Raw genomic sequence first — 25,321 nt, forward strand, 5'->3', positions numbered from 1 at the left:
AAGCTGGTTACACTAAATTACATCTTACAACTACACTCTTTCAGCACATCCGTCTTCCATTTTGCCTCACAAAAGGATGAGCGGATGCAAGCGGATAGGGAGCTTCAAACTGAACCCATGGCGTCCGCGATGATTTCATCTCTATCCCTGAGGCTTTCCTGTTCACCAGCTTCGGTTCGACCATTTAATGGAGTTCGTTTCCCGTCCGCTCTTAACAAAACCTCTTTAAGTCTCAGATCCTCCAAAACCTTGTCTGGGTCGCTCTCTATTCTCCCTAAAAGTTTCTCGCCGGTAATTTCTCCTCCTGGGCGCTCTCTGACTCTCACGGTTCACGCCGAAAAAGGTTATAAAATGAAAACCCACAAGGTAATGCGTTCTTCTGGTCTTCCTTAGATGAATTTTAGTGAAGCGAAGATACCTGTTGACAATGTTAATTGTGATCACATTGAAGTTGCTCTGTTAGATAGGAATGACATTATAACATGTGGGAAGTTGGAGATAATGACTTTAGGGGTGTTTGGTCGTAGGCATCAGCGAAGCGTTTCCGTGTGACGGGGAAGGGGAAAATTATGCGGAGGGGAGCTGGGAAGCAGCATTTGTTGGGGAAGAAGAACACCAAGAGGAAGCTTCGTCTATCGAAAATGGTCAGATTAATTAAACCTATCTTTATTTGCCTAATTTATCTTTTTCTATTGATGTTTATGCAATGTTTGTGCCATGAATGCCAAGAGGAAGTTCATCTGTTTGAGAGCTTGATTGTTAATATTTTCCAATTAATTTGTACTTTTTTTCTCTTTGGTTACCTTCTTTCGTCTTTTCTTAATAGGTATCGTTTTTTCCTCAGTGTTTGCCCAGTTGACTTCATTCTTAGGCTCCGGGCATTCTCCAGGACAACCCTATTGAATTTATCTTTCTGACTAAACATTTGAATGACAAAATTTTGGCATGGTGTTCAGCTAAGCTTATTTATGTGTTTGTCAAAAGATCATATCCCATTGTTTGGGTGAACTTGTCTTGGTCATCTATTTCCTCCTGCCCGTTGCTTCTGTCCATTATGTTTAAATATACAGTGGACCTATCTGGATGAGTAGATTTTGCTGCTTTTCTTCTCGTCTTTTCTTGTTTTTTCTTCTTTCAAGTTTCAAGCTCTCTTTATAAGCAGTGTTGTTTCAAGTGTAGCGAAGTTCACTACTCTCATCCCTTTGCTGTATTATTCTTTTAGTAACAAGAGTCTAGTCTGCATGGTAATGGAGTGTCCTCTCGTGAGCTGCTAGCAGTACCTGTACTGGAAACCTAACCTCCATTAGCGACAGTGGAAACCATGTCCCGACTTTTATATTTTCTGAAATTTCGTGTTCCTATTACCTTTTCTTGGCACAGTTGATCTAACCCAGCTGTCATGAGAGGCAAAAGACGCAACAAAAAAAATTAGTTTGTCGCAAACCAAGGGCTTGGCCTGATGATATTCTGACAATTCATGCATCTTACTGACTCAATGATGTTCGAAATACCCATGGATCTTGCCTCTCTTGTCAACTTATTACTTGTTTACTGCATCAGAGAACGAAGACACGTTTTCCTCTTATCCGGTCTTACTTTAGCAAACTTCAGCCACCTATGCTCCCATCTAAATTTTGAGTGTATTTCCTGTATGTTTCCCAATGTGATTCATCAGTTACAAAGCTTACAAGTTACAACATTAAACATACAGGAAAAGTTATCCAATTGAAGCTTTCATAATAGGTTCTATTCTAGTCTTTCCTCGGGGATGGACAAAACCACTGTGGTGATAACTTTCAAGCAACTGTGATCTGATCCTACTTTGATAATTTTAAGTACCAAATTAGTGACACAGTTAACTCCACGGCTCTGCTTGTATGTACCCAACAGTTTTTATTTGGTTGATTGTCAACCCTATTTGTACAGAAAATTGCTCGTGAATCATCTGAAATCTTCCATTTCTCCCATTCTTGCAGCAACAAGTGAGCAGAAGCGATTATGACAATGTGATCGGTGCACTGCCTTATCTTAAAGTGAACCGGAAAGCCACCTGAGATGTTTAGCTACAGTAGAGAGCATCTGTAATTTTCATCAAAAATCTTATTTTTAGATGAAGAATGTAATGGCAATGTTCATGGCTTATTGTTTTCATTCAATCTCGCTTGAAAACCTTGATAGGACTTTGCAATCGAGTTGGTGCTCTTCAGCATCGTTCTTGGGTTTTTGATTCTTCACTATCCTGAAATGATTTTATGATGATGACCATTGAGATAGATAGAAAAGCTTTACGTAGATGGATTTAGTGAGGATTTTGTAATGATGTGAACCAAAAATGAATGTCTTCTAATTAATATTTAAAACTCTAGACAAATTTGAGTTCGTGTAAAACGTTACCGAGAATGTATACAGAGAATTGTGGTATATTTAGGCCCTTTTAGGCTACTATTTAAATCATAGAGAAAATTCCAGAAGAATTAGATGTTAGTATTTCTACAGATAAAGCTATAATATTGTTAACTCTTCAAGGCTGCGTTATGAACATTTGTATGCTTAGGTGATACGTTGTTGGAACTCGGAAGTGCCACGGATGGACGTGGCGAGCACAAATATGGGTACACCGGAAACACCATATTCTTACCTCCAAACCCAGATTCTAATGACATCTTTGAAGTGGATCAAATGGAATAAAATCACAAGTTGCATTATTCGTGGCAAAAAACAAATAAAAAATTTGGTGGTGGGAAAACGACGAAGAAGATTCCCTTTCCCCATGTGTAGTTCGCCGAGTGTCAGTTTAAATCAGTTTACGTTCAGCGGAATCGAGGAGTGTGAATTTTACAGTGGAGGCTCTCGAAGGAGCTAGGACAACGATTGTTGAAGATATTGATCATCAATCAATTAAGGATCATAAAACTGATTCTCAATCAATCAATGATTATTGTCCTGTTTAGGGCCTTCCATCACAGGAGCTAATTAAGTTCAATCATTCCTTGTATGTACAAATCCAATATCTTGTAATCAATTATAAATCCCTGTAATTGAGATATCACTCCTATAAATTAATGAAAGCATGGCACCCCAAAGTGTGGTGAATTTTAAATCATTCTTCTCATGGTATCAGAGCTCTTCTGGATTAAAATTCCGTGATCTACTATGGCTTCTGAATTTTCTTCTGATGTTCTCTCCTTCAATACCATACTTCACATGGTCAAGGTCTGCTGGGTCATGTGGATGGTACTCTTGTGCCACCAACTCTTTTTTACCCTCCCACGTCTCAGACACCAAACCTCAAGCACTCATCATGGAAAGCCATTGACCAGCGTCTTCTCAGTCTTTTTCTTTCTTCTCTGTCCGAAGAAGCTATGGCTGAAGCCGTTGGTCTCTCCACCTCTCATGAGGTATGACTTGCTCTGGAGAATTCCTTCAGTCACAGGTCAAAAGCCCATGAAATTCGTCTCAAAGACGACCTTCAATTGATGAAAAGAGGAGCTCGCTCGGTGACGGTCTACGCCCGCGTGTTCAAGGTCTTGTGCGACCAACTTCACGCCATCGGTCGTCCCATTGATGACACCGACAAGGCTCACTGGTTCCTCCGGGGTCTTGGCCTGGAATTCTCTGGATTTTCCTCCGCCCAAATGGCCCAAACCCCCTTACCCTGTTTTTTCGACATCGCATCTCGTGCGGAAAGCTTCGAAATTTTTCAGAAATCTCTCGAGCCCATGGCTCCCTCCCCTGCGGCTTTCACTGCAAACCGTGTCTCCTATCAGCACTCCGGTGGCTCTTCTCGCCATCGACGGGGTCGCGAAACCAGTCACGGCGGCCACGACAGCCATTACAGTTCTGGAAACAGAGGAACCTCCATCTCCGGCCATAGTCACAACCCGCACGGTGATTCCGGTCACGGCTCAGGTCGTCCCACCACCAGCAACGGTCCCCGTCCCACCCCGCCCCCCCCCCCCCCCCCCCCCCTCCCCCCCCCGGTGCCAAATCTGCCGTCAGGACGGGCACTATGCCAATCGATGTCGGCAACGGTATTCACGGGAGGAATACCCTTCGGCGCATCTCGCCGATTCCTTTACTCAAAATTGCTCCTTGTCCGAAAATCAAAATTCGGATTGGTTTGTGGATACGGGGGGCCACGACCCACATGACCCCGACCCACTCCTCGTTGGATCAAACAGTAATCTACACGGATAAAGATCGTGTAATTGTGGGGAATGGCGCGTCTCTACCTATTACCCATACTGGTTCCCTCTCTCCTTCCCCAGATCTTCAATTATTAAATATTTTGGTTGTTCCTCATCTTACTAAAAATCTTTTGTCTATTAGTAAATTAACGAATGATTTTCCTTTCTCCGTTACGTTTACTAATAATTTTTTCACTGTTCAGAATTGCCAAACGGGAAAGGTGGTGGCAACCGGTCGGCATGATGGAGGCCTATATGTGCTAGAGCGTGGAAATTCAGCATTTATTTCTGTTTTGAAAAATAAATCTCTTCATGCCTCCTATGATTTATGGCATGCTCGATTAGGCCATGTGCATCATTCTGTTATCTCCTTATTAAACAAAGATGGACATCTTCATCTTACTTCGTTATTGCTCGCTCCGCATTTATGTGCTACATGTCAACTTTCCAAAAGTCATCGTTTGCCTTATCTTCGCAATGCAAAAAAGTCGTCTCAATTGTTACATTTAATTCATTGCGATATATGGGTCCTTCACCAGTACCATCGAATTTGGGTTTTCTTTACTATGTTTTATTTATTGATGATTATTCTCGTTTCACTTGGCTTTACCCATTGAAATTGAAGTCTGATTTCTATGATATTTTTCTTCAATTTCACAAATTTGTTGAAAATCAACACTCTGCTCGGATAAAAAAAATTCAAAGCGATGGTGGTGCAGAATTTACTAGCACTCGTTTTAAACACCATCTCAGCTCTTCGGGAATTCATCATCAATTATCTTGTCCCTACACTCCTGCCCAAAATGGCCACGCAGAACGCAAGCACCGTCATTTGACTGAAACTGGTTTGGCCCTACTCTTCCATTCCCACATTTCTCCTCGTTACTGGGTTGATGCCTTTAACACTGCTGCCTACATCATCAACCGATTGCCCACACCGCTTCTCGGAGGTAAGTCCCCTTTTGAACTTATCTATGGTATTTCTCAAAATTATGACAATTTTCATCCCTTTGGTTGTCGTGTCTACCCATGTTTACGTGATTATATGCTAAATAAATTCTCCCCTCGTAGTATTCCTTGCATCTTTATGAGCTATAGTTCATCGTACAAAGGGTTTCGTTGTCTTAATCCTGTCACATCTAGACTTTATATCACTCGTCATGCTCAAAACTCATTTCCCATCCCACGCCTCTTCCCAGGCTCAACCTTTATCCTCTCTCAATTTCTCCAACTTTCTGGAACCCAGTCTCTCTTCTACTGTCATGCCCCCATCTCTTTCGGCACCTCATTCTCGGCATATTATTCAATCCGACTCCCGTCCTTGTGGTATTTGCACTAATCTCGTGGATGAGTCTTTGCAGGCCCCTTCTACTTTTACAGGACCTACTCTGCCACATGCTGATTCCACTGCTCTTGTTGCTGCTATTTCGGTGGGTTCTCATCCTATGGTCACACGCGCCAAAACTGGTATTTTCAAACCTCGTCACTCGGCTGATATGGCGTATTCTGGCTCATCTGGGCTGCTTTATGCTCTCCTCGCATCTACTAAGCCTAAAGGGTTCAAATCTGCTGCCAAGAATCCAGCCTGGCTTGCCGCTATGGATGAAGAAATTCAGGCTCTTCAAAATAATCGTACTTGGATTTTGGTACCTCGACCGGCTCATACCAATATTGTGGGCTCTAAATGGGTATTTCAGACCAAATATTTGCCTGATGGTTCTATTGAGCGGTTCAAAGCTAGTCTTGTCGCGAAGGGGTTTACACAAGTCCCAGGTCTCGACTACACCGACACCTTCAGTCTTGTCATCAAAGCTACCACTATTCGGGTTGTACTCTCTCTTGCTATTACTCATCGTTGGTCTCTCCGTCAATTGGATGTCAAAAATGCATTCCTCAATGGTCATCTCAATGAGCGTGTCTATATGGACCAGCCGCCTCGGTATATTGATCCTCGCTTCCCTGATCATTTTTGCAAGCTTCAGAAAGCTCTCTATGGTCTCAAACAAGCCCCTCGAGCTTGGTTCCAACGGTTCAGCTATTTCCTTACACATCTTGGCTTCCACTGCAGTCAGGCTGATCCTTCGCTCTTCGTCTTTCATTGGAACTCTGACATCCTTTATCTGCTCCTATATGTCGATGATATTATTATTACGGGCAACAACCCCTCTGTGCTTGATAGTTTTGCCAGCAAGCTTCATTTTGAGTTCGCTACAAAGGACTTGGGTTCTCTCAGCTACTTCCTTGGTCTTGAAGCCACACCCACCGTTGATGGGTTCTTTCTTAGTTAGCTGAAATATGCGTGCGACATTCTTGCTCGAGCACAATTACTTGACAGCAAACCTGTGCATACTCCTATGGTGGTTTCTCAGCATCTATCCTCTATTGATCAGTTATTTTTGGATCCACTCTTTATCGATCTCTTGTTGGTGCTCTTCAATATTAGACCATCACGCGTCCCGACATTGCTCATGCTGTCAACTCGGTCAGTCAATTTCTACACTCTCCCACTGATAACCACTTCCTTGCTGTTAAGGGTATTCTTGGGTATGTCAAAGGCACTCTTCATTATGGTTTATCCTTTCACCCGTCTGCTTCTCCTGGCTCCTTAATTGCTTATTCTGATGCTGACTGGGCCGGTTGTCCTGACACTCGCCACTCCACCTCGGGTTACTCTATTTACTTTGGGGACAACTTAGTCTCCTGGAGTGCCAAGAAGCAACCTACAGTTTCTCGTTCCAGTTGTGAATCAGAATATCATGCCCTTGCTCTCACGACCACCGAACTTATCTGGCTCACTCATCTTCTTCGTGATCTCAAAGTATCTATTCTTAAGCGGCCACTTCTCTTATGTGATAACAAAAACGCTCTTTTCTTGAGCTCCAACCCTGTTGTTCACAAGCGGGCCAAACATGTTGAGCTAGGCATTCACTTTCTGCGAGAACTTGTTGTTGCTCGAAAGATTCGCACTCAATATGTGCCATCTCACTTACAGATTGCGGATATCTTCACCAAGAGCGTCTCTCGCCTTCTATTTCAGTTTTTTCAGTTCAAGCTACACGTCTGTCCTAATCCGACGCTCAGCTTGCGGGGGGTTGTTGAAGATACTGCCTTAAGAGATTGATCCTCAATCAATTAAGGATCATAAAACTGATTCTCAATCAATTAAGGATCATTGCCCTGTTTAGGGTCTTCCATCACATGAGCTAATTAAACTCAATCATTCCTTGTATGTACAAATCCAATATCTTGTAATCAATTGTAAATCCCTGTAATTGGGATATCACTCCTATAAATTAATGAAAGCATGGCACCCCAAAGTGTGGTGAATTTTAAATAATTTTTCTCAACGACGACACCAAATTTCGTTTCTCAGAGGTATTGGGCGTCGAAATCATAAGCTTGTTGTGGAGTGCGAATTGGGCTTCATGATGAAGGGCAACGTATTTTGAAGAGTCTCCGTAACGTCGAACACCAGGATGGAAGCCATTGTCACGCCACTTTAGCAGCCAACCATGATTGGACAAACACACTTTTAACTGGCAAGACCTAAAGACAAAAAGGTCTAGGGGTGCTTTCTAGAAAAGAAAGAAAAACGAACAAAGGAAAGACCAGTTGTTGGAAAGCAGAGACATGAGCACAGGCTCGCAGTGGTTCTATCATTTTCGAGTATAATTTCCTCAAATACACCAATGAGAAGCACACCAGTTGATGGTTTGCACTCAGGCTTGCTTCAGAGCTAAGAATTCCTTTTTAATCAAATCTGAGTTCAAGTTCTCGTTGGGTTGGGTAGGAACGCGGTGATCGTATCCGGACCTTTGAAATCTGATTTAAAATGTGCCAAATATATATATAATTATCGTATTTAGTGTGCTAGTTGGTCAGGCTTGATAACCATACTCTTTCTTGTTAATGGAGCCTGGTGTTATAATTCTATTGAAGTTCTCCATCCCTCTTGTTAATGGACACATTGGTAGATGTCATTGTCCGTTGGATCTTGCAAGGACGATGTAGATGGATCTAATTCAGCTACAGCCGAATTTGTTTGACACTCCGTCCAAACGTCCTACTGTTCCCGGCATATAAAACCGAAAAGGCAACAATTAACAACGGGAAAGCGATATTGTTTTCTTCTACGAGCAACCTCCTAGTCGGTCTCTACGAAGCTTGACTTGATCAGAATTCGGAAACGGGAAAGCAGCAAAAGGGCACCTTTCGTGCTCCGATCACTCTTCCTCCCTGAATCAGACTCAAAAACCGGAAATAACAACTACCCATTTGCTAAATACCCGCCAAAACTCACTTGGGTGTTTCCTGTTGAGTGTCCTGTCTTCATCAATCTTTTTGTGGCGTCCAAGGCTTTGCAAATTGAGGTTACTGTCGATGTCTGGGAAAATTATCAACCCGAAGCCTTGCTCTCATCTTGCTAACTACAGGAAAAAACATGGTCTGAGAGGTTATAATTCCCTACAAAAGAATCTCAATGCTTTGCCACATGGAAAAACGACCATTTCTAAAGACAAATCGCAAGCACCCAGATGCAGTTTTTGTTCCACGAATAAAGGGAGATTGTACTTCTGCTTGATCTGCTCTCAGATTTATTGCTTTATCTCTCCTGATTCGAATCATGCTCTTCTTCACTGTCAAGCTGAAAGGGACCATGAAATAGCCGTGGACATGGAAAGAGCAGAGCTTTTCTGTGTTTTGTGTTGCGATCAGGTGTATGATCCTGATTTTGATATGGCTGTAATGTGTAAACAGATCAAGCAACTGCCTAGTAACAATGATTGTGTTAAAGTGAGAAAACAGAGTTCCCATAAGAGGAGAAAGGTGGTCGATTGTACAACTTCAAAAGATCTAACTTTGATGATGGATGCTGGTCCGAGTTCATGTCTTCCTTTAGGTTTGAGAGGCTTGAATAACTTGGGAAATACGTGCTTTATGAATTCAGTCTTGCAAGCTCTCCTCCACACACCGCCGCTGAAGAATTACTTTCTTGGTGATCAGCATAATCGGGAAATCTGCAGAAGGAGCTCGCCTTGTTTGGCTTGTGATATTGATGCCATGTTTTCAGCTGTCTTTTCTGGTGACCGGACACCCTATAGTCCGGCTCGATTTTTATACAGGTGCAGCTTTAACCATTTTATGCTTTCTGCTGTTTTTATCATTATTGTTATTGTTGTTTTGAGGTTGAGCAGTAGTTGATAAATGTTACGCTATCTCTTTTTAATTCGACTTTGAAAATCATTTAGATGATTCAGGGATTTGTCATTCTTTTAAGATGCTAGTCCTTTTCCCGCTTACAATGTGATCATCAATCACTCTGGCAATGGGTTGTTGCGGGTTTCAATAGAATTATTCAAGCCAATTAGTCTTTCTGGTTACCGAGGCTGGATTAAAGGTTACCAGAATGACATGTTGGCTTTGAACAAGTCACTGAAATTTGCAAAACATCCATTGTAGGGATGATTTTAGTGAATATATTAATCTGTGCACATTGGAATTTCATGTTTCATATATGATATTGTAAAGATCAGATCCTGATCTGGATCCTCAAGAACTAGAAAGGATCTCTTTAGCTATTTCCAGGAACTGGCTTCTACTAACTGGAATAATAAGCTTGCCAGTTTCCCTTGAATGCTGCATTTGTTGCTTTTCTGATAGCATCTAATTTTGGAAAACTCAAAGATGACCCGCTTGCTTAATAGAAGTCCTTATGAATGAGTTCATCAATGGCATTATATGGATGCTTGTCATGGAAAAAATGGATCACATTATGGCAGTTTGGGGGTACTTTAATTTGTTAAATTATTTTCGATACTTGATTAAAAAGAAAAAAGAAAAAATTGCTTCAATCATATTGTTACTATGTGAAGGATTGACTGGTTTTATGATCTCTTCAAGTATCTTGGTTTGACAAACTTTTGTGCCAATTCTGAAAAACTCTTGGGTGTCTTGCAGTTGGTGGCAGCATTCAGCAAACTTGGCCAGTTATGAGCAACAAGATGCTCATGAGTTCTTCATTTCTGTACTTGACAGGATCCATGAGAAGGAAGAACCATCAAGCTCTCAAAATAAAGGTACTAGCTCTCTCAATGTCTTTGGTTCTAGGTAGGTCATTGAGTAGCTACTGTAGTAGCTAGAATGGCCTCTTACTCTATTTTTTTCTGAATTACAAATCACATCCAATAATGATGTATAAATATCTCGAGTCAATTACAGAGACAGTTCTTCCACTGTTACTAAAGAACTAGGTTGCATTTAATGAGAATCCATCCTCTTGCAGGTACTGGAGATTGCCATTGTATAGCTCATCGTGTGTTCTCTGGAGTCTTGAGATCAGATGTCTCGTGTACTGTTTGTGGATTCACTTCAACTACCTATGACCCATGTGTGGACATATCTCTTGACATGCAATCAGCTCCAAGCTTAGCCGAAAAATCAACCAAAATGGGAAAAAGTGTTGGAATATCTACACTTATGGGTTGCTTGGATCTTTTCACAAGGCCTGAGAGATTGGGACCTGATCAAAAACTATACTGTCAAAACTGTGAAGTAAGGCAGGATTCACTTAAGCAGATGTCAATCCGACGACTCCCTTTGGTTTTATGTTTCCATATGAAGAGATTTGAACACTCATCTATTAGGAAAATGTCAAAAAAAATTGACCAATATATGCAATTTCCTTTCTCACTAGATATGACACCTTACTTGTCTACTTCTATCTTAAGAAACCGGTTTGGGAATCGGATATTTGCATTTGATGGTGATGAATCAGACATGTCCACTGAATTATCTACGGAGTTTGAGTTATTTGCAGTAGTGACCCACTCTGGAAAGCTTGAAGCAGGTCACTATGTGACCTATTTGCGACTAAGAAACCAGTGGTACAAGTGTGACGATGCCTGCATTACTCATGTGAGTGAGAAAGTTGTTAGAGCTTTGCAGTGCTATATGATGTATTACACACAAAAGATGTTACATTACAAGGCAAGCGATGATTTAGATTGCTTTCGGATATTTACACAAGAAGGAACTCATGCTGGATGTTGCTGAAAAAGAGAGAAATTAGCAGGGTTTTAGACTTGATGGTGTATATCAACAAATGTAACTGAGTTGAAGAGAACTTGACAAAAAGGATAGCAGCAGGTGCAATATATGAGGAATTTATCTTAGTTTCTCATCTTTTCTTTGTTGGAAAGTTACATGCTTCACTGGTTTTAAGTGGTACACATATGAAGAGGTTATTTGCTCAGCCATCAAACAACAGGCCTAGCCTGCAGAAGTGAAATTTCATGGGGTCACGTCTGTAGTAAATATACATGTCAAGAGTTCTCACAAGAACTTCACTTGGATATAAAGAGAGATGAAACTGAAATTCTACATCAAGCATCTGATGAAGTCAATTGAGTTGAAGCATAAACATTCAAAAGCTCAAAATGTTGCTGGATCTTTGGTGTTTTCCTAGGGCATCAAACTCACCTACTACTAACAATTGACTAGACTTATTTACTGGACGTATTTGCCCCTAAATTGTACAAAATTATGCTGAACCAGCTTATTTTCTTAGAGAAAATCTTTCACCGCAAGAACTGTTAAGGAGCAGCATTCATTTCCAACTGCTTTATGTACATGGACATTTCATTATTGTAGATTGTCTGATACTAAAAAATACAGAAAGATGAACTGTGCCAAGTTTCTGAAAATTGAAAGATTCGTGATGAAAATGCTTTGGTGGGTTATTGATCTCATCTCTCTTGTTTGTATGGTTTGTTCATCTTCTCTTCTCTGACATCAGAGTAACTGTAGCTCTAGATGATTACTTCACTGAATGGATTTGAGGACTCCTACCCAAGAAAGTTGCATAACAAAATTGATCAATTACATATGTAATCAAAGGAAGGATTGATGAACATTTAGAATTGCTCTGCACAGCCAACTAGAGTTGCTTGTAGAAGATGAGTGTTTCTCTTTTATCAGTTGTTGTCATAAGAATCTTACATTTGTAAACTAGAGTTGAAGTGTTGAAGTAGTTTGAGTGGTTTTCTATGTAATTATGGAAGTGAGTGGCATAAGCTGTAATTAGTGGTTAGCTTAAGTATTCTTTTTATTCTTATGCATTAAGGCATCCATGCCCCCATCTATATATATAAAAAAGAGGGATGGGGGGAGAAAAAACTCACGTTCTCTCTTAACCCCTAATGTCTCTCTCCTTTACATGTGCTATTGCCTTCTCCTTCTCCTCTTCCTTGTTTCTTTTTTTTTTTTTCTCAAACAAAATTATCCATGGATTAAACCTTAGAATTCAACATGGTATTAGAGCTGAAATTTTAGGTTTTAAGGTAAAGTTGATTGAGTTATGATAGTTTAGTGGATAGGAAACTCAATCCAACTTAAGCAACAAAGGGTTTGGCTAGATTTGAAGAGGTGCAAAAGGTTGAAGTCAATTTAGCAAGTTCTCTCCTTAATCAGATAAGTTTCACCCTATTTTTCACATAATGAAGGATTCAATTCAAGTTTTGGATAGTCACAAAGTTGTTTTTATCCCCCTCAAAATTCACCTTTTTTCTTCATGTTGAATGGTTGAAATCACTTTTTTTTTCATGTGCGCGAGTTTCCTTCATTCCTTGATTGTTTGATCTAATTTTTATGCCAAAAATTCCTCATTAGGAATGCTAAAAGTCCTCTTGAATCTTTCCTTAAGTTCTAGTTTGTTCAAGGAGTGGCTACTCAATTAAGTTGTTAAAACCCTAAGTTGGTTTGAAGAATAGTTTTGAAAAATAATCACTAGTTCAAGTTCATTTTTATTGCTTTCTTATAGCACCTAATTCTTTTTCCCCTTTTTAATCACCATTTTTTGTTGATTGATTAGAATTCTGGTTTAGAATCTCAAACAACAACAAAAAAAAAAAAAAAAATTGGAAAAAGGGGCCATGCTTGTGTTGGTTGGTTTCCTTGCTTGTTACTTGCTGAATTTGATCACCTCGACCTTACATAGTTTTTCATTCTATGTCAGAGTGGTTCAGTCCACTCTTGCAGGCGGTAGCTTTCCACACCTAACAGATCGGTCTTTTGGGTTGTATTGGCTAGCCGCTGTCATTCTATAGCTTCAAATATTTGTTAGTTTTGATAAGTTCTTGTCATCTTTCCTCCTAAGTTAACCGAAAGGTGCTGGTTTTTTGAAGAAAGAAAAATATTTCATCTTCCTCTATATATGTTGATTCCAGCAATGGTGATCTCTTGAGGATTACTACAATTCCACTTAAAGTTTTGAGTAATTACTTGTCTTGGTCCTAATGTGTGAAACATTTTTTTATTACCGGAGATCTTGTTGAGCATATAACTCAGCCACCTCTGCATGTGCATCAACCCTCTTACCATTAGTGTTTGAGGGAAGTCACACTAGTTATTAATTGATTGATTGATAGGTGCACCTAGAGACAGCCAACACAATGTGTGACACATGTTTTAAATTATATTCTATCATTGACAGTCTACAAAAGATTTATGACATTTTTCAAGAGATCTGTAACACAAAGTGTAAAGACTATCTTCATGAGTACTTTACCAGAATCAGAGGGTTGCTATAAGAGTAGAAAGTTACACAACCATATGCACTTAATGTTAGCACACAGGAAAAGCATAGGGAAGACCTGGTCTCAGTTATATGTCTTGCTAAGCTGCCACCCTAAATGGATGTTGTCAAGTCAAAGGTACTTAGCTTTGCTACAAAACCTTCTTTTAATGATGTATGTGCAACCAGGCTACATATTCCACTTAATGAGTCACAAAACCAACCAAAACAAGTGGAAAACTCAGTTATGTTCTCCCAAGGGAGAGAGAACAATGGTTCTAGTTGAGGTAAATGAAGTGGTGGAAAGACATTTGATAGAGGAAAAGGTAGAAGTGGGAATGCTCCCACCTCTAACACTAGTGGTCAACAAAGGAAGTGTACCTTTTGTAGACTCAACAACCATCTAGTTGAAAATTGTTGGAGCCTATAGAGCAAATTATCCTACTTCAAGGTTAATCAATCATCAACATGTCCTACATCTACCAATAGTTAAGCATCCTCAGAGTCCTCTAAAAGAAGATTGACTATATTAGAAGAGGATCATGAATTGTTTCAGAAGTTTAAAAGTATGATGATTGATCCCTGAAGCAACACAACTGCCACAATTACTACTACAAGTACGTGTTCTTTTCTCTCATGCTCTAGCAATTCACCTTGGATCATTGATTCCGGAGCCTTTGAGCACCTCACAGGTAAAATTAAAATTTTTCCTCTATGATACCATCCACTTTAGGTTGTTTTGTCTCCATTGCAGATGAATCACAAACTAGGATTCAGGGTACCGGTACATCTACCATTTCACTATCATTTTCACTTTCTAATGTCTTGTTTATCCCTCAATTTCTGTTGAATCTTATGTTAGTGAGTCAAATGACCAAAAGACTAAATTGTTCTGTTACTTTTTTCCATCTCATTGTGTGTTTCATAACATCATCACGAAACATGTGATTAGAGAGCAGACCTTTACTATATGAACCCTATTACATTGATTGCATTAGCAACAACCACAACATAAGAGACTTCCAAGTGACAAAAAAGGTTTGGTCATCCCTCATTAGTAAATTTAAAAAAGTTTTGTTTTTCCCCTTAATTCGGTTTCTTAGTTGTCATGTGAATTTTGTGAACTTGGAAAACACCATAGATCTACTTTTCAACCTAGGCAAAACTATATTGCTTCTAATCCTTTTAATTTTATTCATTCGGATGTGTGAGGACCTACTAGTATCCCAGATATATCTCAGTCTAAGTATCTTTTTATATTTGTGGATGATTACTCGAGAGTTACTTGGTTATATTTGATAAAAGACATGGCTGAGGTATTTTCTATTTTCACTTTCATTTGTACTATGGTGAAAAATTAGTTTAAAACTAAGGTCAAAATCTTTCGATCTGATAACACAAAAGGTATTATTTTTCTCCCCTTCAAATTTTTTGTAAGAAAAAAAGGATCATTCATCAATCGTCCTATGTTTATACACCTCAACAGAATGGTGTATTCGAAAGAAAACATCGCCATCTTGTAGAAGTTAGCCAAACTATTATATTGTCTATGAATGTTCCCCAATTTTATTGGCCTTATACAGTCTTTACTACTTATTTTTTTATTAATCGTATACCCTCCAGTGTGCTCAAAGGTGCCACCCCCTTCTCCAAACTATTTCTTGATTCAGTTCCCTTCCCGTTGGCACCTAAGGTATTTGGATGCACATCTTGTGTTCATCACTTGGGGCCTCCCCATGGTAAATTCCTTCACCAGACTATTAAGTGCATTTTCTTGGGGTTTTCCACATATAAAAAAAATTATGTGTATTACTCTATTTCCTTGAAGAAAATGTTTATCGCAGTCGTTGTTTCCTTTGTTGAACCTCAGTACTATTTTTCTGCTAGCACTTCTCCTAGTTTCTCATCAACTACAAAAATGTTAAAGCCACTTATTCTGATGGATTATGATTTTATGACTATGGACCAACCTTCTAAAGACCCTCTCTCTACACCCATTGATCAGTCACCTATGGAGTCTTCAAATGATCTTGAGGTATGTTCTCCTCCATCATCTCTAGTAATTTATGAACCACCTTATGATACTAGGCTCATTGTTCTTCGCAAAGAGCCCGCTTCACTGCTATTAGACCTCCATCCACTTCACACTATATGTCTCATTATGTTTCCACTCATCGTTTGTCTCCGAGTTGCGTTTTTTTTTTGTCTGTAATGTCTTCTTCCACCATTCCTACCTACTATAAGGAGGTTTTCACTAATCTGAGGTGGAAATTTGCCATGGATGAAGAGATTTAGGCTTTCACCCAACCCAAACCCGAAAAACCTGAAATATCAAATCCGACCCCGATTCGGTCACCATCTCAATAATCTCATCCCCATTCCACCCCCGTAAACCTGATTTAAACCTATCCCATCCACATAACTCCGACCTATCTCCATCCCATTATCTAAACTCAACCCATCTCCAACCTATTTCTAACCTGTTTTATATCCTCGTCTTGTCCCTAGTGGTCGGGTTTGGAAAAACCCATTCCCAATCTAAAATTTGATGGATTTTTTTTCTACCCCATCCTTGACCCACAAGGTGAAACCTGAAACCCGAACTTAGGGTTTTGGGTCTAAGCTACCAAGTCAGGTCTTCATGAAACTTGACCCAATGCCCACCCCTACTTGTTACTGTCATAGCGCCTTAGAAAATACGTGAGGATGGTTAGCAAGAACAGGGCATGATGAGGGGGTTTTCTCTAATATGTAGAGTTTGGTGTTTTGGTTATTTAAGGAGAAGTTAGTGCGTGTGTGTTAGGAGTTGAAATTCAATTCAATTCTAAATCAACAATGATTATAGAGCAGCGTGTTTGGAATTTGTTTGAAAAAAAAATTAAACACCTTAATGTTTTCAGTAATAATTGTAGAATTTCAATTCAGTTCTTTGTGATCTGAAATAAAAATCCAGAATCCTGGATTTGAGACATTAGGGTTATAACATTAAGTAACATTACAAGATAATTTTTATTTATTTTTAGTTTTAAGTTTGGGGTGGTGAGGGAGAAAGAGAGAGTGAAGGGCTTTGGAGGTGACACCTCACCTCTTGAAACGCCAAAGTTAGGAATAGAGAGAGTTTCGGTTATACGTCATACGATGCTCCGGTATAATTTATGTAAATCTTAGGGTGGGTTAGTCAACTTGAAGGACGAGATGATCTTCAACCGCATAACGCCCTTTAACACTTGAAGTCGTTAGTGGAGGCAGATGAAACTTCATCTCGATGCAGGGGATGAAGGGGTCCTTCATCTCCACGGTTTAATTTCAATCATGTGGAAGAAGGCCTTGTTTGATCTTCTTTGAATTGAAGGACGGGCGATGCTCAGTTTTTCCACTCTCTCTCCTCGCACCCCCCCATCGTGCGTCGTCATTTCTCATTTTTTCTTCCTCTCTCCCGCACTCTTTCTCTCTTCTCCCTGCGCCCCCAAAGTCGCTGCTGCCAAAATCGATCTCGTCCTTCGTCTCCGGCCACCGTCTCAGTTCCCTCTCGCCTCCAGTCTCATCTCTCGGTCTTCTCTCGGCCTCGCCCTCTCTCTCGCACCCCCTCTCTTGTCTCTGTGACTCCCTCTCTTCTCTCGGACTCGCTCTCTCTCGCTTCTCTCTCTCTCTATTCCCTCCCGACCTCCCTTTCTTCTCTGTCTTCTCCCTCTCTTCTCCCTTTCGGCCTCCCACTCCCTTCTCTCTCTAGCTAGTCTCCTTTTCCCCCAAAATACCTTTCGATTTCGTTTGATTTCCCCATTTCCATATCGATTTTCTTCGATTTTGGACATTTGGGCATCAATTACTTAATATCTACTTCGATTAGGCATCGATTTCACCCTTCGGCTTCGGATTTCCCCAAATTTCAGAAGGTATGCCTAAACCCTAATTTTTTTCATTAAATTAGTGTTTTATTTGATTTAAATTTATTTTCAGTGCATAATTGGGGGTTATTTATGCATTATTTTTGGATTTAGGGTTACGGTTTATAGTCTAAATTCTTGATTCGTGTATGGATTATTTTTAGGGTTTGCTGCTTAGTATTTAAGGGTCCAGTAATTAGGGTTTAGGGTTTTTAAGGTTTTGGGAGTAATGTGTTTTTAAGCTATAAGGTTTTTTGGGTTTAGGGTTTGGAATTAGGGTGTAGGGTTTAGAGATTTTAATGTATTAAGTTATGGAATTAGTGTTTAGGGTTTAGAGTTTAGTAGGTGAGAGGGTTTTTAAGGTTTGGGGGGGTTTAGTGTTTTTAAGCTCTAGGGTTTTTTGGGTTTAGGGTCTGGAATTATGGTGTAGGGTTTAGGGTTTAGGGCTTCTAAGGTTTAGGGTACTGTGTTATAGAATTAGTGTTTAGGGTTTAGAGTTTAGTGGGTGATAGGGTTTGATTTTAGGGTTTGATGGTTTATGGTTTAGGTTTTATTAGGGGTTTTTTAATCCAATTCAAACAAAGTTGAATCGCCTACACTGGCGTCCATTAGCCAACGAAACCTGACCCCCATCACTGACGATGTACAGTACGTAATGACTGCGAAGTTATATGGGCTCTACCAGGGGTGTTAGGTGAATTTGGACTTGATGTGTGTGTTTTCTCATTGTTTAGTGTATATGCAGTAGTGAAAATAGTTTAATTAATTTTGAAATATTTTAGAATGTTGTTGAGGATTTTTTAAGTGCAATGGAATGTTTTTGCCATGTGGTGAGGAAATTCGGGTGTTATACATATCCACCACATGGTATTTTCTTTTTTTTGTGGTTTCGATTTAACCCTTCGACTTTGATTTTTCTCAAATTTCATAAGGTAAGTCTAAACTCTATTTTTTTTTATTAATTTAGTGTTGTATTTGATTTGCCTTATAGACAACTACTTGTGATTGATATATCCTACTTTTGATGTTGTTGAGGACTTGTTGACCAATGCCATTTCAACCATTGTTCTAAGATTTTGTTTTCCAATCTTATTTTTTTGGAGTAAGAGACTTTTGAGTCCGAAGGCCTGCTTGAAAATGTCTCATCAGGGCAATATTTATATCCATATTCATTATTTTTAGATTGTTAAAAGTAAACTAGTAAAGAATTGGCCCTTTTTTTTTACCATAATCACGGATTTATTCTGGATGTTCTTACTTGCATGTCAGGGCAATGCGGATGATGTAACAATTGTAGTATTGAAGGAGTTGCCTCCTCTACAATAGAAAGATCAATCAAGGGGAAGATTTGGAGATCAGTTCATAGGGGGAAATGGGGGAAGACCAACTAGCACGAAGAGAAACAATTATAGTTTGTAAATTTATAATGGATTTATAGTTTTTATTTGGGCGATTGTAAATTAATAGTGATATTTCATTTAATTTTGTTGTGTTTAATTATTGTATAGAGTTTATTTATAATGTTATGCAGTGTATGAAATGTTTGGACTATTTTATGGAGTGTATATAAACAATTCCATGGAGTGTTTATGGAATGTATAGATAATTTTATGGAGTGTTTATGGAGTATTTATGCAGGTATTATGTATATTGATTATGCCCAATTTTAAGTAGAGGTCATGCCGAATTTTATACAGGTATTATATACATAGATTATGCTTAATTTTAAGAAAATGTTATGCCCAATCTTATACATGTATTATATATATATGTTATGCCTAATTTTATGTAGAGGTCATATCCAATTTTATGTAAAATGTATACAGACAACGACAATTGCGATGGTCTTGAGGATATGGGTAGCCAAGTAACATGCTTTCGGAGGCAGAGTGCATTAGAATCCACAAGAGCCGCATAATTTCGAGATGCCATATCGACTTCCATGTGGAACAATAAATAATGGTAATACTATGTAAAAAATCTATTTTATGTTATTAATATAATACTTTTTTATTTACTCTATTGTATTAGTGATTTAATAGTAGTAATTAAAATATTATTAATTCAAACACTTGGTTTAATTAACTTATTTTTATAATTAATAAAATCAATAATTTTAAATTTCAAAGATGAAGATGAAGATGAACTTGTCCACACTAATACCCTATTTCGAAGATTTCGAAGATGAACTTATCGACACTAACACCTATTTCGAAGATGAAGATCATATAGATGTATAAGATGAAGATGACACTAACGAAGATGAAGATCATATAGATGTATAAGATGAAGACTAAGATAAAAATAAAATTTCGAATTTGTTGAATAACCCTCCGTTAAATCGAATGTAAATGCTTCCAACTACGTCAATAAATGTCCCCTAGTGGACACTGAAATCGACACCATCGAAGCTCAACTTGATTATTTATAAATTAATTTAAAACTACTATTTGAGAATTCACGTCAGCTCGTTACTCAAAATCACTGGATGGCATCGTGCCACCCGTCAGTTACAATGTGGGCGCTCTTTTAAAGGACAGCTTGGACACGGAGCACCCAATAGCGAATCTGGATCCATCCGTACTTAGGACAAATAAAAAGATGACACGTTACAGTTTCGTTTTTATAACTTTTAATGCTAGGAAGAAAACGATGTTCAGTATTTCTGAATCACTGTGATTCTTTCCAAGTTAAACCATCCAGTGATTACGAAGTTGTCAACAGGGACCCCTCTGTCTGCTCCGGCAACACCGTAAGAAAAATCAAAGGAGGTCACTCCTGCTTCATCCATGTTTCCCTACTTTTGCATTTTTCTTCTTTCTTTCCCGATCTCGCAAAAGTCGTAGTTTTGTCCGACTTCGAGGCAGGATTCTTTGGTCGGAAATTTTGAGGATCTTGAAGAATTGCTACACGGCATTCTCTGATTGTTAGGTAGTTGGGTTCGGGGATGGTTTTATTTTTTTCTTTTCTGAATCTGGAGGAAAACACTTAGTATATTGTGGGAATCGTTTGGCATTTCTGAGGAATTATGCGACTATTTTGAGTTTGGAAGTGATTTTCTAGGATCTAGTCCCTAATGCATTTGGATAATTTGGAAGTTTTGAAGTATTGGGATCAGACTATGGTGGCTTTCGGCTGGGTGCTAAGTCGAGCATTCGTAGATTGCTTCTGTTTCTTGCCTGGGTTGATGACTTGCAGTAGCGGCCTGATCGCCCATTTCAAATAGCAAGAACTATTTTCTTACCTAGATCTAGTCCTTAATGCATTTGGGTAATTTGGAAGTTTTGAAGTATTGGGATCAGACTATGGTGGCTTTCGGCTGGGTGCTAAGTCGAGCATTCGTAGATTGATTCTGTTTCTTGCCTGGGTTGATGACTTGCAGTAGCGGCCTGATCACCCATTTCAAATAGCAAGAACTATTTTCTTACCTAGATTGTGGTGTCTGAGGATCCATCTAAAGAATACTCAGATTTGGGCTGCACTCCTCTTTCTTGAAACAGCCATCTCAGGAAAGACAAATGGTTTCTCTATGGGGATGCTGTTGTTGAGAGTTTACATCTCGTCCTAGTGATTCATACGAGGGAGAAGAGTGTTTTTTTGGTTTTTTAAGGGTGTATGGAGGACGAGGAGAAAATTGGGCTTAGGGACGAGGACTTGAAGGAGAAAAAATCTCCAGAAGCATGTCCCTCACTTTTCCTAGCCCCTATTAATTGGTATAGAAAGTTGGCGCTGGAGATGCATTGGAGTTTTGTCTTTGGAGTTGTAGTAGTATACGGAGTGAGTCAGGGAATGGGTAGAGCGCTTGGACGTGTTGCTTCAGATTATTACTGGAAGGATGTGCAGAAAGTGCAGCCATCTCGGACGCAGTTTTATATGGGAATAACTTCAATTCCCTGGATCGTTAAGCCTCTGTGGGGTCTTCTCACTGATGTTGTTCCTATAGCAGGATACAAACGAAGACCCTACTTTGTTTTAGCCGGTGAGCTTCTTTTACTTTATAATATCCAATTATTCGTTTTTCAAGTTTCTGGGATTTTTTTTTTGGGATGTCCAAATAAGTTTCAACGTCAGTTGTACCAACTTCAGATTTGCAAATAAAGGCATCATATTTTCTCTGGGTCTTGCTTGTATGATTTATTTTTTACTTGTATTATATATCTACTCTTTTCGTGGAGAATGATATGATTAACGATTTTTTCTGTTAATTATTTGAAATGATAAGATGCCGGTGCTGATTATGGCTGCTGCATTTAAATCTGCTTGAATCAGCACTGACACCATTACATTTTTTGAGTTCACCACACTGTAAGAACCAATACTAATTTTTGAAGTCTCCATTTGATGCTACTCCCGTAGCTTGTGGTCACATCTTTCCGTAATTACTGACCTAAATAGCTAATGGTGTAACATATAGATTTCTTTTTGAAATAAGTGAGGCTTAACTTATTTATAATGCAAACCAAGTATAGAGAACCTAGTGACACGTCTTAAGTTACTATTCGAGTTTTATCCCATCAGGATTTTTTGTTTTCTCGAGCAAAACTTGCATATTTCTTCATATTTATGGGACTAATATACTTCTGAATTTCAGGTTTCATAGGAGCCATCTCCATGCTTATTCTTTCGCTAAATAGTAATTTGCATGCAGCCATTGCCTTACTGTGTCTAACAGCAAGCAGTGCTGGGGTAGCAATAGCAGATGTTACAATTGATGCCTGTGTGGCGCAAAACAGTACAAATCATCCTGCCCTTGCTGGGGACTTGCAAAGCTTATGTGGGTTGAACTCCTCCATTGGAGCACTACTAGGATTCTTGGTCAGCGGTCTACTTGTTCACCTAATCGGCTCACAGGTTGGCAGGTCCAGGTCCCTCTAGATTTGGATAAAGATAACATGAAAGTTACTCTAAACAATTGTTCAGTGCCTACTTGAAACAATTTGTCTGCCTCCAGATTACTGGAACTTCATATGTGTAGAGAACTTATGATCTATTCAAGTAAATTTTAATTTTATTATTGCAAAGCATGGAAGGGACTTGTAACGATTGATTCAAGTAGTACTTTGTGTCCTGACATGAACGATGGGCCTCTACTGCATCTCCTCAAAATCCAGATTAAATTTGACCAGTAAATTTATTCACCATAAGACCAATTCTTTTTTTGCTGCTATTAATTTGGATGGAGAAACTCACCCAATTCTGTAGTATTCTGTAGTCGTGACTGATATGTGGCTGAATGCGCATAATCCTTCCAAATTGCTATTCTATTTTTTCTTTTTCTTTTTTCAGATATCTCTTAATGTTTGTCTTCTTTACATATGTTCTATCTATATATGGTGCTTGTTTTTTCACAGGGGGTGCTTGGTTTGCTGAGTGTCCCTGCTGCACTAGTCTTTCTGGTTGGAGTTATACTAAAGGAGCCATGCATGCAAAACTTTGCCTACCGAGAAGTAATGATAGTTCATGAATTTTTTTCTGCCTTCCTTGTCATTCACTTAATTGTATATTTGCTTTTTATTTCTGTTTTTAACATTATATTACTTTTTTTTTCTACTTCTTGCTCTTCTTTGATCCCTCTTAATGGATTCTTGTTCTCAATGCTTTCAATAATAATAATGATAATAACTATTATTGTTATTATTATTTATTTTATTTTATTTTTGTTTTGGCTTCCATTTGTTTCCCCTCTTTCTTATTCCTTCTTAGCTTGCTCCACCTTCATGACCACATTAGGTTCATCAGAATTTGCTTGGTGCCTGTCAAAGCATGTGGATGACACTGAAATGCCCCGACATTTGGAGACCATGTTTGTTCATGTACCTCTCATTTGCTCTAAGCTTGAATATCCAAGAAGGACTGTTCTACTGGTATACAGATAAAAAGGCAGGTCCAGCTTTCTCTCAGGTAGGTCTATTTTTCCACATTCTTTCTTATCATTCGTAAAGATGAAGCCGGAAATTGTACAGGTCTCTTGTGAGTTTTCATACTTAGGAAAAAAAGTAACCGAATACAGTCCACATGAAATGCAAACTGAAACCACAAGTTGAACAATTCAATCTGACTGGTTCTTGAATGGGCAGTTGAGATAAAAGGCATCAATGTGAGGGTTGGCCTGATTTGTGAAGGAAACAGAACAATCAATTTATGGACAACGGTGCTGCCATGGTTAACTCCTTTTTTGTTCTTTAGTCTGATTTACCACATACCTCCTAAATGTACAAAACTCAAACTGTTGACTTATACTTAAAGAGTTCACCAAATTCAAGGTGACCATAGTCAATGCACTGGTCTCTCCTTAATATACATACCTAATCAGAGAGCTCATACTGATAACCCTATTACTTACTGATACAGGAGAATGTTGGCTTCATATTTTCCATAGGCTCGGTGGGTTCTCTTCTTGGGGTACTTCTCTACCAAAATATTTTGAAGGATTACCCTTTTCGGGAGCTTCTATTTGGGAGTCAATTACTCTTAGTCATTTCAGGAATGATGGACTTGGTTCTGGTATTGCGTTTGAACCTAAAGTTTGGTGTGCCCGATTATCTTTTTGTGGTACTCGATGAAAGTGTAGGTCAAATGGTTGGCCAACTCAAGTGGATGCCTCTTCTCGTCCTTAGTTCCAAGCTTTGTCCCCCTGGAATAGAGGGTACCTTTTTTGCTCTGCTAATGTCTATTGATAATTTTGGCTTACTGACATCTTCTTGGCTTGGTGGCTTGCTTCTCCATATATTGAAGGTCACTCGGACTGAGTTTAACAACCTTTGGGTAGCTATTTTGGTTCGAAATGTCATAAGAATATTGCCCCTCTCACTGCTATTCTTGGTGCCAAAGAGTGATCACCAGTCTACAATTCTTCCACTTGACATGTTAAATGGAAAAGAAGAAGAAGAAATTAGAGAACAAGAGGATAATATTGAAATGGTTGCTCTTGTAGATAATACCAGATGATACTCAAGAGTTCCTGCATCTAACATATTTGTTTCTTAAGCACTGGAGCTTATAGTGAAGGTAGCATTTGGAACCCAGCAAGGAGAACACGCATGCCTTAGATGTATATCATAGATCTAGAATTAAATTTTTTTTTTCTGGTCTTATTGTACCATTCATTCACCAAATGTTGTAACATTTTCATTTAGAATTCTTCCTGCAAATTGGTGCATTTCTGATATTCTGTCGTGAATTCCAAATATAACTTTTTGAGGGAAGAATGTCAGTCCTAAGAATGATGGAAGCATGCATCCTGTCTTCTTATCCACTTTGTAGCTGACTCGGAGATTCAGAATATCAAAACACTTTGGCGTACCTTTGAAAGGATATGGGAGTAGTGGATTCTGCAAATCGGACTGTTGTGAATTCCAAATTAGTCATGGAAAAGAAATGCATCAGTGGAGGATGATTTAAATTCGTTCCTTTTGTATAATACGTTATCTTCCTTCTTGCATGTCTTGAACTGCAAAGAACATTGGTAAAGAGATTTTCTGATCATTTCTGTTGCAAAGAAGTAGTTGTTTTTCAAGAGACTTGATTCAAGCAAAGTAAGGCCACAATACTAAACATGCCCGCGCCCTTGATAAAAATATGTTGTCACCGAATCAACAAAGATTACCTGGAGTATCTGAAGTAAAACAGAACCTCCTTCAGAAGTTCTCCTTGATCCAAGCAGTAGCATATCGGTTGCC

At 39.0% G+C, this 25,321-nt stretch overlaps 3 protein-coding genes across 3 annotated transcripts; all 3 read left to right on the forward strand.

Annotated features, from left to right (window-relative positions):
* The first annotated feature begins 79 nt into the window (after positions 1–79).
* Positions 80–2,282, forward strand: LOC137946402 (large ribosomal subunit protein bL35c-like). Its single transcript, XM_068792677.1, has 3 exons — positions 80–366; positions 528–644; positions 1,977–2,282. Exons 1-3 carry the CDS (start codon positions 85–87, stop codon positions 2,052–2,054), a joined length of 477 nt encoding a protein of 158 aa, XP_068648778.1. The 5' UTR covers positions 80–84; the 3' UTR covers positions 2,055–2,282.
* Positions 2,283–8,567: 6,285 nt separating this feature from the next.
* Positions 8,568–11,915, forward strand: LOC137946510 (ubiquitin C-terminal hydrolase 22-like). The gene is made up of 3 exons (XM_068792839.1): positions 8,568–9,310; positions 10,146–10,264; positions 10,471–11,915. The coding sequence occupies exons 1-3, from the start codon at positions 8,568–8,570 to the stop codon at positions 11,238–11,240; spliced, it is 1,632 nt and encodes a 543-aa protein (XP_068648940.1). The 3' UTR covers positions 11,241–11,915.
* An 8,410-nt stretch (positions 11,916–20,325) lies between these two features.
* LOC137945325 (probable folate-biopterin transporter 2) lies at positions 20,326–25,158 on the forward strand. Its single transcript, XM_068791168.1, has 5 exons — positions 20,326–21,621; positions 22,234–22,493; positions 22,994–23,089; positions 23,373–23,543; positions 23,994–25,158. The coding sequence occupies exons 1-5, from the start codon at positions 21,258–21,260 to the stop codon at positions 24,588–24,590; spliced, it is 1,488 nt and encodes a 495-aa protein (XP_068647269.1). The 5' UTR covers positions 20,326–21,257; the 3' UTR covers positions 24,591–25,158.
* The last annotated feature ends 163 nt before the right edge of the window (positions 25,159–25,321 follow it).

The sequence above is a fragment of the Aristolochia californica genome, unplaced genomic scaffold, assembly GCF_029961685.1.
Source record: "Aristolochia californica isolate CCGP_79_NKW_82.1479 unplaced genomic scaffold, dmAriCali1.0.hap1 SCAF_12, whole genome shotgun sequence".
NCBI classification, from domain to species: domain Eukaryota; kingdom Viridiplantae; phylum Streptophyta; class Magnoliopsida; order Piperales; family Aristolochiaceae; genus Aristolochia; species Aristolochia californica.